The following is a 13,900-nucleotide window of genomic DNA, read 5'->3' as shown; positions in this document are numbered from 1 at the left end:
GTATGAACACTGTGGGGAGATTAGATCTGTTTAGCATTCTGGAATCCAAAGAGCTGGGTGTTGTAACTGGAAAGCCTTGAAACCTCAGGCTGAGGTATGGCTGGCATATCTGACTTGAAACTGGAAGAAGAAAGGGTCTGAAATGCATGGCTGAGGTACTTGGAAGCAAAGTGAAATCCTGTTTATGAAATTGTTTTTACATATTTCTCTGTCATGTTAAGTTTTGCCTTCACAGACATATGGTCTGTTCATATCAAGCAAGAGTACAATTTTCCTGTATGTGTATGTGAGTGCAATTTATATATGTGGATGAAATGGAAATGGGCAAAATAACTTAAAAAGTACTATCAGCTGAGAAAGTGTTAGAGAAGCAGCAGCAAAAGAAAGTACAGTCCAATTTCCAAACTTGTTAAAGACAGATTATTGGAAGACAATCTGAAGAATGCAAACAATACAAATAACTCATGAAATCTGTGACTATTTTATTTCCAAAATTCTTTGGGCATTGTCTCTTGTATTACTAGATGTTTTGGAAGTGAGGTAAAATCTAGGACTACCTGTAGTGTGATCTAGGGACATTATGTGCATGGATTTTCCTCCCTATTTGGTGATACTCATTTTCATGACAACAGCGGGCACCACCAGACATGCCCATTACATCAGATGTGACAAAGTAATTAGCTGGAGTTTGGAATTTGTGCCAACTGAATATTAGTTTGGTGACTTTGTTGCCTTGTCTTGCCTTGATGCTTGTGTTTCCAGTCTCACAGTTCCATTTATTTTATTTCTGCACTGGTCTTTCAATCTGGTCTTAGATGGAAAATGTTTACTTACCTCACCAGAAGTTTCCTGACCATTTTAGCTTTGTATTTCAAAAGTATAGAAATAAATTTTGGTTTATAACTATTTTAGTGTTCAAGGGTGTCAGCAATGAGGAAGCAGAGAATGAGGCTTATGCTTAGTGTAAAGCTCCTGTGAAGCTTCAGTACTTACAGGAACAAGAGAAACTTCAGGTAACATCTAAATAGAAGGCCTGAAAGAAAATTGTGCTATGGAAGCTGAGTGCACTCAGTTTTGGAAGAGAGGACACTAAGCTTGTCAGATGAGGATGGAAATAAATCTTAGTTTTATTGAGGGATGCAGCTTGGTGATGGTTCTTTTGCTTTGAAAGATGAACCAAGGAAATGGAGTAGTGAAATTATTCTTTTGGACATGCCAACTCGGAAATGAGAAACAGAGAATTTAGGAAGGTGGAGCTGTAGTTGCAGGAAGCCGTGTTTTCACATGTGCAAATTGAGTGTATTCTGGGAAGGAGTGAGGGGAGCAAGGTGGCAAATGAGGAGTCTGGAACACACAAAGCTGTCAAGAAATGCCTGATAGAAGGGAACATTTTGTTGAGGAAAGGCAAAATGAGGAGAAATGAAGTTTGCATAAGGAGAAGGTTACATGTTAATTTTCTCCTGAAATTATTTTTCTTTCCTAATAAGGGTGCTGGAAAGTCTGACGTTGAACAAAAACGTTGGAAGTTGTTTTAGGATCTCCATGTTTGTTTTGGTAGTGTTGTACAAGTTACCTTTGACTTAAGGGAGTGTTTCTTTTACAGAATTTAGACGAGCTTACTCAGTGTTGTATGTCAAGTGCAGGTATTACACATTGCAATCAGTATTCTTTAGTTCAAAGCTGCCAGGAGATGTGGGAAGGAGAACATAAAAGTTACATGGCAAAGTTCTGGGTCTGTTTTACACAAGGGAAAGCAGAAACTTTGTGTAACTTTATGGTAACTCTATGTGAATCAGTGGAACGTATACAAAATATATGAAAATGTTGCTAATTAAAAATGGCATAATATTCATTGTGTGTAATCAATACCTTGTCCAAATTCAAAGTATCTATTGGAACATGGAAGCACATTCATGCACACATCTCTATATCAATCACTAAATGCAGAAATATTTTAATATGCTATAAGTGGATGGCTTGTTCTTCTCTAGTTTCTCTAGTATCTCATTTGGACATTATGTATATATAATCAGATGTTATAGATACATGTATATATATGTTGTATGTATAGTTGAACCTTGTGCTGCATTTAGGATTGTGGTTTTATTGAAAAGATTTTTGAGAATTGATATCCAAAAGAAGTAGTGTAAACAGATCAAGGCCTGTAGTTTTTAACACAGAGATGGATTTTGAATAATCCTTGTAGCTCATCTTTAGAATTGTGAAAATAAATAATATTGCACATGTATTTAAAATGTGAGCATAAAGTAAATGTATATTCTATGGTGAACTTTGCTAATTTAAATCTACATGGACTTTCTAGTCAGAAACAAAAGTGAATTTGTGACAGATACTGGCAGTGCCTTTTCAGTATTTATTGTGGTGGTGCCATTTACTCTTGGCTTTTTCCTGGTATTTGTCTGTGGTTGTTAAAGCTGTGTTTTAATGCTGGGAATTTCTTGTGGCCTGTGGTGTTCTGCAAACCTTTGTGAACTGAAATTGATGATAATTGTCTGTGACTGCAGAAGCCTCAATCTGGTGAGGAGAGAAATCATCGTTCCAATCGCAAACCCTAATTTACTCCCACTTAAGAATTGCTTTTGTCATCTTTTATAAAATGTCGTGTAAGTGAAAAGCACTGTGTTAAACATAATGCAGAGTGCTGTGATACAGATATCAACTGGATCCACTGGTGGGATAATGTCCCTGCCCCCTCAGTGGAAAAAAGGGCAGTTTAAATATAGGTTATGACTTTCCTTTAATAGCCAGTGGCACAATCTTTAATAACTTACAATGGCTTACAATAATGAACAATGAACCTTGAGAGCAGAGATTCTAAAATGTGTTTGTCTTCAGCTTTAAATTTATCTTAACCTATCTGAAGGTTACTGGTAAGGATGTCCTTCTCTCTTATCTGCTCATTGTAGATAAGAATTGTAATTTTATGAGGTGAAAGGTTAGTACTTATCTATGCAGTCTTTTTCTGCATTTAATAATCCATCTGTTAGAAAATTATTTTATAGGCATGTTAAAAATATGTGTTTCAAATTAAAAGAAGCTATGGTAAGTTTGCTCTGCTCATTATAAAACCTAAGCTGTTTCAAGAATAGTAATTGCTTGGTGGTTCACAGCTATTTTTTCTGAACAATTAAAGAAAAAAAAACAACAAGTAGGTGCATTATCCTGAAAAAGTTCAAAGAATGTGATTATGAATGATTTTTGGTTATTTCTCTCTTTCAGGAAACAATATTAATTTGGTAAGTGTTTTTGCCTTCCTTTTTCTGTGGAGGAAAATGATACATTCAAGTGCAATACCAGAGACCAGAAACATTACTCATTTTTGTAGGCAAAATTGCTGAAATAGCTTGCGTGGTACACCTATAGAAGAAACAAAGAAGGTCTGCTCAGTATTAATCTTCAGCACTTAAAAAATATGAAATGGATTTGTTTTGAGAACAGAGAGACCCTTTTCTCTTGAATTTAGGATTCATCATTCCTTTGTTTGACTTTTCAGTTTAGCTTGTTTGTTCAAAGGCTAGTTGAAGTGTCAGATGTCTTTGCAGATTGATAGTAGAGGGAAGGTGGAAAGGAAAGCAACTAATAAGACTTTAGTGGATATATTGAAGTTAAGGGTTTTAAGGGGGGCAGAGGATATTCTTTGCCCCAAGTCTCTGTCTGGTTAATTTTTATCTTTGTGTGATGTGCCTGACTTGACTTGTCAGTAACTTGTCTTCTCTGCTCTGATCCAGTTTCATTTGTTGAACTCATTGATAGTATGTAGCTCCTTCATACTTCTCCCACCAAACTGAGAATACAAGCTGAATACCTTTAGCTTTCTATTCCAAATAAATTGAAGAAACTACAATGATTCTGTATTTAATTTTTTCATGTTAATGATATAATGCCTAAAAGCTCTAAAAATATCAGAGAAAAATATACCTGGAGAATCCCTTCTGAGTTAATTTAACATATTGGTCATTGCCAGTGGTGGGGAAATGTAGATCTGGTATCATTCCTGACTGATGTTTATCTACTTAACATCACAGACAGATTTCACAGCTGTTACTTTTGCTGCTTCATCTTCTTTACTACCTTTTTTACTACCTTTACTGCCCTGAAAAATAAATATTTCACTGTCACAATCTCAAATGCAGGTTTCTGCTCTAAGTAGAAAATTAGGGAATTAATCTGACTTGTCTGATTTCATTAAGCAAGGCATGTGATATTATGTATAACCAAGTAGTAGTGACAGTTTAAATGGTTTCAATGTTCCTGGTCTAATGTTTTCAGAAGGAGGAAGATAATATTCAGAAAGACTCATTGAAATTACATCTTAGTATCTGCAGGCCTGGCATATCTGGTGTATTTACAGACCTTTTCAAGGTCTTTCTCTTTGTAGCTCTCTAGGTAGTCTATGTGAAGGCAAAATCACCAAAACCTGGTCCCAAGTGTACACCCTAGATATGGCATGTACAAGGATGTCAGTTAATATATTTTGAAAAATTCAGTTAATTTTGTTTGTTTGGGGTTTGTGGGGTGGTTTTTGGTTTTGTGTTTAGTTTTTGTCTTTTGCTTCTTTTTTTTTTTTTTTTACTTTAAAAAATTAAATTTTAGAGTGAAAAGCTGTGGATACCATTGTGTCTCTGTGGAGATGCATTTTGGTTTTGTTTTTAAAGGTCTATCAGTTTATGAAGACAGAGGCAAAACTTAAAGCTCTTTCTTCTTCAGAGTCTCAATTTCAATGTATCATGCTCTTGAAAACCACCTGGTTCTTCTGCTTTTTTATTGACAAATATGAATTTTGTAGGCTTTGCTGTCGCTTTACCAACCATGAGGAATTAATTTCTTTCAGTTGTAGTAGGAATAAAAAATAGAGGAGTTGAATCAGTTATTAGGCGTGGCTTGGGGTTGTTCTTCTATTCTAACCCTATGTGGAAATTTTTCTGCTTACATTAAAGGTGCAGCCTGTCAAACTGATTTGTTCAAAGCTACTGTGGAGCAATAAATAATGGTTAACAAAGTTTAGCTTGCATTCCTTTGCTTCACTGTGACAAAAGCCATTTTATACTTGATTTCTTTGCAGTAATGTGCTTCTGGAGAACTTGCTTGCGTTGCCTTTTCCATGCAATTGTTTTACCTGTAAGTTAGGGCCCTATGATTATCCTTGATAAATATGTGGATTTACTGGGTCTCTAGTTACTGCTGATAAACTGTCATCACTAAAAATCCTGTAATGACTACCCTCTTAAACTTCTGGTCCATTAAAACAAAACACAGAAAAGCTTTGAGATGGAAAAAAAAGAAAGAAGAAAGTATCAAAAAAGCATACAAAATAATTTATGGAGTCAGCTCCGTAGTCCAGGGCAGCATGATCATTTAGGCTTGGATTCTCACATGAAAATATGGGAATTAACGCAATAGATTTTGGGCTTTGCATTATGAAAAACTTCCTTATTCATATGTCAGCATTTGTCAGTGAAGTATCTGTGAGCTCACCCTACAAGTACCACGGGTAGGGCAAGGCTGTTGCAAGTACATTGCATTGTCCCTTGAATGTGTCTCTGCTTCTCTGTGGCTAAAAATGATTGCTGGAGAACCTTTTACAGCTCAAAACCTTGTTGATGGATGATAGTATATTTTTACTAGGTTATTAGGGGAAGGGGATAGCAAACCTTTCCAGCTGACTTGTTCAAATAGTCCTTCCATCATCCCACAAATGATTCATAGGCAGGAATCATCATACAACAGGCAGGTGTTAGTTGGTAGCCAGCATTCTGGCAGAATACATCTAGTAAATATTATAAGTTGTAAAATGCATACATGAAACATTTCAATTAACACTTTCTACAGAGAAAAGGATTATATTCCATCCAACCCATAGTGAGTATCTGGAAGATACATAGTCAAAACTGAGCTTAAACCTAAGCCCTTCTGTTTAATGTAAGTGAAATAAAAGTATTTTGTAGGACAACAGTTTCAAAAAATCAGGATGGTCAAAGTTGAAAGGCACCTCTGTGGGTTATCAAGTCCTGCTCAAAATTTTTCCACATGATAGGGAATTCCCAAAGGTCATTGGAAGTCAAAAAGGACTGACCTCTATTCTAAGTTTGGAGAAGTGGCATTGTTCCAGGCTTGTATTGCTGCATTTTCAGGTAGCTACCCATGTTCCGGAGGACTGCTTCTGTGCTACTGGGAAGAGTTTCCTTAAGCTTTTAGTCTTTGTGAAAATAAGCAAAGCACTGAGTATTTTGTATGGATTCTTAACTTGTCTCTTAATGCTACTCTCCCAGTTTTAGCCTTTAAATATCATGATTTTACATGCTGCCCATGGTTAAGAGTCATGCCTTTGTACATGGCGTTACTGTTATTTTAAAATCTCAATCATGTAAGAGCTTTCACCTTTAAACAAATGTTTTGGTTTTTGATGATCTGGTGTTTTTGGGCTATGTTAGGATGTTTTTTCTTCAAGTTCTTCAGTCAGTCCAGAGCAGGGTGGGATTTTACAAAACTGTAAGTATTCCCACATGATAGACTACTACTGCTCCAAAGCCAGAGTAGCTGTAACTCATCCATGTGTGCTGCCTCATCCAGACATTTTCTAGGAGGAGTCTAGAAACATTTGGCATAAGCCACTTGAGAGAAGTAAGCAAAGATAAGTGCAGAGATGTGATTTTTTTTTTCTTTCTGGTGTTCACTGTGTTACTAACACAGTGGTTTCCAGGGTCACTGAGTCTAATTGCTAGCTTTTCCTGCCATCAGGCAATTGTCATACAGGTCCTTCCAAATGCTTATTATGCTTCATATTAATTATCTGTTTTGCTGGAACATGTATCTTTTTTTGTGGAAGTAAAATATTGTTATTAACTCTCATCATGTTTGAATTGCTTAGCTCAACAAAACCTAACCTACAGTTCTTGCTTTCACATAAAAAGATGATTTTACACTTGTGGTGTGGCTTTGTTTTTTGTTTGTTTTTTGTTTTTTCCTCAGGGATTAAATAGATAGTTAGGTCACTTACCACTAAAATTTTTTTTAAAAGATCACCCTTTAGGACCTTTTGAAGGCATGTTTTTTGTGTGTGATTCTTCATCAGAGAGCACAAACTGAGATGAATCTTAGAGTACAGATTTCCTGATGTCAAGTGAAACTTGAATGTAACTTTAGGGATGAGAGGAGTTGTGAATGTCATGGTTCCTTGTAGGTGACTCTGAGAGGGTCAAAAGCCTTAACTCCTTTGGTTTCCAATGTCAGGAGGTATGTTATTGAGGAAAAGATAAGTAATTGGGTGTTAGCTGGTTTGGCAGACTTGAGATTCCAAAGTTTTCACCCAAGTGTTTGATTTGCTGTGCTAAAGTTCTCTTGGGTCGTGTCAGCTGCAAAGGCTGCCTCTAAGCATTACTTGAGCATTCAAGTGGAATTAATTATGTTTTCATGATTTCTAAATTAGTTCAGCAAAATTGTAACTTTCACAAGGGAAATGCTTTTTATTATCTCAACAAAATTTTTGTATGTTAAATAAAATTTCTTTAGCTGTCCCTTTCAGCTAGCTTCCATTAAGCGTTTCTTTTGTAACATGACACTGTTTTGATGTTTATATTAATTTTTAGTTTCTTGGTAATTAAAACCTTTGATTCAGTGTTTCAAAATGCCTTTAACACTGTGAAAGCAATGAATAGGGCTAGAAACTTGTCAGTGAATAGGATTTGTTACTGTTTTATATATAATTGGTCTTGCTCTGCATGGCATTTCATCTGCAGAGAATTATTTTACTGCAAAAAAAAACCTTTCTTCTATGTACTATTTAACCTTTATCAATTCTACTGCAAGTAGTAAGTATGAGTATATCTGGAATACCTTACTGTGCTGTTATAAAACTGAAAATTAATGAAAAAGTGGTGTGTATGAAGTAGGAAAAAAACATTTAAAGTTTTCTTTTTATATTCCTATGAAAGACTGAAATTTTATATCTGATGAGGTTAATATAACACATCTGGTGAAGTTAGTTGGTATAACTTCACTGCTTCTTTTGGTTTGAAGTTTGGTTGGTGGTTTTTTTGTTTGTTTTGTTTTTGTTTTGTTTTTGTAGTTTGTTTTTCAGGTTTTTTGGTTTTTTTGGGAGGTTTTTTTGAGTTTTTTTTTGTGCTGTATTTTTTTTCCTGTGGTTTATCACAGATGTGTTAACTTCTGTCTGCACACAGCTCTCTAGTACACCTTTCCACCAAGCACTAGAATTCATCCATATAAAGATGGATTTCAGATAACCCAGCTAGTAGAAGCCCTACTATGCCTGAACAAAAATATGTTGTAGGTTGAATGCTTTATGGAAATTACAGTATCTAAATTTTTCCTTTTAAAAACTTTTTTATATTTTCATCTCCAATTCTTCTTCACCTTTCTTTAATTATATGTATTAGAGCCTAGCAGGAAAAAATTGTCAACGAAACACTACATTTCTGTTGTAACAAAACCTTTTAATACTCACTTTTATCTAACTGAGGCAGTATTTACTTTTATTTTGTTCTTCTCATCATACACCTAATTTTCAGCTTGCAGCCCTTTACAGGCTGACAAGTTACAGGTAGGTAAGAGTGATGTGATTAACAGAATCTAGATGTAGTTAGATTTCCAAATGTCCCTCTGCACAAACTTATAATGAAGCCAAGCTGCCGTTCTGTGAGATACTTCCTTAGACACAGAATTGTGTCATCATGTTCATATGGGACCAGAGTGAGTGCCAAAAACCAGTACAAACACAGAAGTTTGTAGGTAAAAGCTACACTGGAATTGCAAGGACAGTATGTAATTATGAGATCCTGTAGAAGGACTCGCCAACTGAGAGTGATTGAGAAATAAAATGACAGGCACATTTTAGTGTTGATAATGAGATATAAAAAATGCACACTCCATAAAATCTAAATTTCACACACAGAATGATGGACTCAGTTGAAGCTTGCCATTGCCACTCTGCAGCAAAATTGTGGGATTCATAAAAATATCAGCATAGAGCCCCAGTGATGGTTGAAAGAAGCAAATGAAGTGTTAAGGATGGTTAAAGAAGTTCAGTATAAATTAGGTAATGGTGCTAAGCTGTTGAATAAATTATGACTCACCCATATTTTGATTACTGTGTGCCAGCTCTGCTCTCGCTATCTTCAAAGAATGTATTGTTGTTAGAAAGAGCTTTAGAGAGAAGGATGAGCATAATCAAAAAAAGAGAATGGTTTTTATATGAGATTGGCTGAACAATCTGGGACTCTTCAAATTTGAGACGAAATTACTTTTACATTTACATTTGGGATACATACTAGAGGTTTACAAAGTAGTGAATAATACAAAAGGCTGGCTGGGATCAATTTGTCACTGATTTGGGTCATTAAATGAAGTCTGCTATAAACCGTACAAGTGGAAATGTCTCTTAATGCTGGCAATAGTAAACCCGTGGATTTTTCCAAATGGCACTGTGTTCACTAAAAGCTTGCATGGTTTTAGGGAGAAAATGGCCCGGTGTATGGACAAGAAATACATTAGGAATGGCTAAATAGGTAAGGAGTGTGTCCAGTTCAGGGACTTCTTGCCCTGGATCTTAATTGGTGCCTGAATGTAGGTGCTTCATAAACAAGGATATGCAATTTTATTTGGAGAAGTAAATGACGATTTGTCTATTATCTTGAAACTGGGATCAAGTGTGATTCCCTTGAGTAGCACTTGAATTACCTGAAATATTCAGCACTTCCCATTCTCATTCATTGTGTCAGTTCTAGTACAAATGAGACAGGATAGTTATCTCCATAACCCTGCTCTGTGCCAGCTCAATTCATCCCCTGGAAACAGTTTCTCTCTCTTCTCCATTAAAGAAAATAAGCATCTCTCAGAAGTGCACTATATGGGCATGCAATTAAATTGTAATAAGTGGAAGGACATTTATGGTTGCACAGACAACTAATCTGTTAATAATAGAGTGATAATCTGAATTATTTTTCAGCTAAAACAAAAGTGTCTAAGATATTCTTTCTAGGACTGTAAACTGAATAGCAGGGCAGATGAAGTGCAGGATTCACTCCCAAAGACTTGTGTTTTATTAGGATAAACCCCCTCTGGTGAAAGCAATGGCGGAACAGTCTGTTTTTTCTCAAGAAGTATGTGTATTTGAGAAAAATACAGGTTCTTGTCTGACTTGTCAGCATTTTGAACTGTAGTTTTCACCTATGTGTGCAATTCCCTTTTTCCATTTCCCATTTTAAGTGTGAACAGATGTTACCAAATTAAAGCCTCATCATAATTTTTTAAACTGAGCAACACTTTTTGCTTTATTTAATTTATAGTTATGAATGTTTCATAGTTTCATAGTATTTGTACCAATTATGAATATGAAAAATGATACTATATATATGTAAAATGATACTATATATATGTAATCTCAGCTCTCTAATATCTGTCTTTTTAATCACTGTAATTTTCTTTTTCTTACCTTGTCGACCTTGTCCTTTATAACTTTTCATAAACTTCTTGTCTTTCCGTGTTTCTCCATGTTTTCTGTTTAGGTTTTTTTTTTTGTTTGTTTTGTTTTGTTTTGTTATTTTTCTTCTTCTCATGGTTCTCCATGTCTTTTATCTTTCTATTTTCTGTGGATTTCTCCTTTTCTGATAACTTCCTACTCCTGCTGGGTGGAGATTACTAAAATTAATCTAGCAGAGGGAAAAAAAAATTAAGTAAAATAATTCCCAGCAGTATCCCAAGAAATGTAGCTTTCTGTCCTCTGACTCCCAGTGTAAGAAGGTATCAACACACAGGAGAAGGACACACTTATATAGCCAGAGCTTTCCCGAGAATTGGATCTAAGTTATTTCCAAGTGAATTCATAACAGCCCAGTTAGAATGAGGTGCAAATTTAGTTCAGTTCTTAGCACTGGTGTGCAAATTTCTTAACTAGACTTTGAGAGACAATGTGCTTTCAGAGTTTGTGTATGTTATAGAACTGTATTGTGCTGTAAAGAAACCAGTCTGTCAGAAGGACTTTAAATATAATGTTTCTTTCTTACTGAGTTGTCTTCCATACCATGCAACCATTTAAGTAAAAAAAAGATGATGATCCAAATTATTAAAGAATTAAAGATGTTTATATTGATATTCGCTGGGAACAAGTGCCAGCTCTCTGAAAATGCCTGAAGAGTGGGTAGACATTGTCAGTGCTCTGGTCAGAAATGTCAATGTACAAGGCACACTATGAAAGCAGGACTCCCAGACACTAAATTAATTTCCATCATGCTGTTGTTGGCCAAGGCAGGAGCAAGAGGCAGAGAATGAAGTGGTTCTTGTAACTAAATTCCATTTGGGTGCAAATAAAATTAGAAGGGAAAAAAAAATTGCTAGAAGTGCAGTCTTAGCAAGAATGTCTGGAGAAAATGGAAGAAGGATTATAGTCCAATGCTATCAAAATATACATTCCCCACAGGCATCCTCTTTCTGCAGTCAAAGCACAATTTCAGGAACTCTCTGAACCACCACCAAGCAATTCTTGGTTATTAACTGCCCGTTTGGGGTGGGACAAGATGCTGGATGTGAAGACGGTGTCTTCTTTTTCTTCATACATAGGAATTTCATCACTGCCTTGCAAGAAGGAAGAATGAAATTAATGACTACTGCATAAATCTCATGCTACAGCTGTTCATTTTGTTGCCACTGGGGAGTGACGCACTATTTCTGTGTTTTCCTGTGCAACTGTGCTGCAGAAGGTTACAGGAGACTATATTGTGACCCCAGGAAGAAAACAAATTGTCTTAAAATTGGTTGATCACTTGTGTGCTGTGATGCCTAACCTGTCTGAAAGTAATGGCATTTTTTGAGAATTGAATCATGTTTGCACATTTAGCTGAGATAAAGCATTGTGCAGTTAAACATGTTTTTTTTCTGGTGTGCTATGAGCAGCAAATCCAAAGCAAGCCAAGTATATGAATGGTATGGAACTGCACCACACTGAGTAATAAATATTCCATTCAGTTGTCAAACCTTGTAGGAACTTCAACTAAATGAAAAAGGCAATGTGTCTTATATCTACACGCTTGCCACTGGGGGAATGCTGTAGAAATGAGTGTTGTAAACATTTTTTCTTTCATTTTGACAGGTAATATTTGAAGCTGAAGTCTCAGATGGAAGAAATGGCTACATTGCCATTGATGACATCCAGGTCCTGAGTTACCCTTGCGGTAAGTAATCATTAAGAGCTGCATTTTTCTCTGTCTTTTCAGGACATATATGATATTGCTGTGGACTGCTCAGTTTTCATCACTTGGTCAGTGATATTCTTTGTTCTTTCAATAGTATTTTTGTTGCAGCTTCCTGGAAGAAATGTGATTGCAGTAGTGATTTACCTGGGTGAAATCTTTTTCTGCCAGAAGTAAATTATACAGGGATAAAAAAAAAAAAGGGCATTCTTCAAAGTCTTTTCAGTTATACACAGTTGGTGTGTATAATCCAAATGGGTTTTAATGTTAATGTATATACTCACTGATTAAAGAAAACTGAATTGGCAGATGCTTGTAGGAGGTTCATCACATTTTATACCCCTTTTCTTTTTTCTCCTTCTTTCTAAACAGACAAAATAGATTAAAAAAAAAAAAAAAAAGCTTCTGGCTGTTGGACTACTGAGAGATTGTATTTTGTTTATTTTTTTGTGGACAAGCTTCAGGCATTTATGTTTGCCTTTCCCTGCTAATCCTGGGGAATAATTACATACATGCAAACACAAGTTATGACAATGAGAATATTCTACTAATAAAAGGTTGTGAGGAAGAAATTGTTACTGTGCATTTCTGGCGCTTGATATCAAATTTTTTTTTGCAATTTCTTTCTGTTTAACTCTTCTCATCTTCCCCTAGACATACCCTCTCTAAAATATGATTTCATTCCAGTGTACCAAATGGCTGATAATTTAATTGCTTTCTGAAAAGACCAGGACATAACAAAATCCTGGTCCAACTTTGCAAAATGATGCCAAATAATAAAGTTCTAATGGCAACCTCACATCTTGTTTTCTTCTACTCCAAGCCTTTTAAAATCCTAGCTCTTGAGAGCTACTAAGCTTACAGGGTATTTGAGCGAGTTACCTTTTTAATATTTCAGCCACCCCAGCTATCTGATGCCGGTACTCAGCAAAGCTCTGCTTGGATTCAATATCTGGCTTTCATATGTATTTTCTTCCTCTTCTTTGTGTTTTGTTTTGAAGTGCCAAAACAAAAGGCACTCGTGTACAGTCATCCTAGCACATTACCAGTATGTTATGGTATTCAGACAAGCTCTTTTTGTTACTGATGTTTAAACCCTGTTTGTTCCAATTTAGTGTTTTTTCCTGTGCGTCATGTTTTTTTAGTAAGCACAAAGAAAGAACAGTTCAGCTACTGTTTTCTTTAGTTGCTCTTGAGAAAAGGGTGGGTGAGCTGTGTAATGTGCCCATTCCTCAAATGTTTCTGTTGGCTTTTTAGGTCCAATAAATCCTTCAGGTGGTTGCGCCACTGAGATTTCCTACAGCCTCTCTCAGTGTAGGAAATAGATTTGTCAGCTGCTGAAATACTATATTCAATGCCACAAATGATTTGGTTTTCTGAAACAAGAGCTCTGAGTTGCATTGCAAACAACAAGAGCAGTATCTATTTGCTTGAGCAGCATGCTGCTAATTGGGTTTTTCTCAGTATGATGGATTTCATACAGTCAAAAGTCTTTGGGATAATTCTTGTCAAGTGCTGCTGACATTTTGGCATCTGATCTCCTTCTTTTGGCTTCTATTTTAAAAAGACTTTATTATAACACACGTATAACATAAAGTTAGTAGAATCACCAGGGGAGAAGGGGAAAAACTGAAAGCGCTCCTCAAACACAGATGAGACAAATAATACTCTCTCTTCTG

At 35.8% G+C, this 13,900-nt stretch overlaps 1 protein-coding gene across 15 annotated transcripts in view; it reads left to right on the top strand.

The window, feature by feature from the left end:
- Window positions 1-13,900, top strand: part of PTPRK (protein tyrosine phosphatase receptor type K) — a 382,329-nt gene that overhangs the window by 162,124 nt on the left and 206,305 nt on the right. For all 15 annotated transcript variants that reach the window (XM_038130591.1, XM_038130596.1, XM_038130594.1 and 12 more), the window contains exon 4: window positions 12,122-12,203. In XM_038130591.1, coding sequence (XP_037986519.1) covers window positions 12,122-12,203 — 82 coding nt within the window. The remainder of the gene's footprint in view (window positions 1-12,121; window positions 12,204-13,900) is intronic.

This window comes from Motacilla alba, chromosome 3 (assembly GCF_015832195.1).
Source record: "Motacilla alba alba isolate MOTALB_02 chromosome 3, Motacilla_alba_V1.0_pri, whole genome shotgun sequence".
Lineage (NCBI taxonomy): Eukaryota > Metazoa > Chordata > Aves > Passeriformes > Motacillidae > Motacilla > Motacilla alba.
Note: the sequence above shows the minus strand (reverse complement) of the source record. Positions and strands in the feature narration are given on the sequence as shown.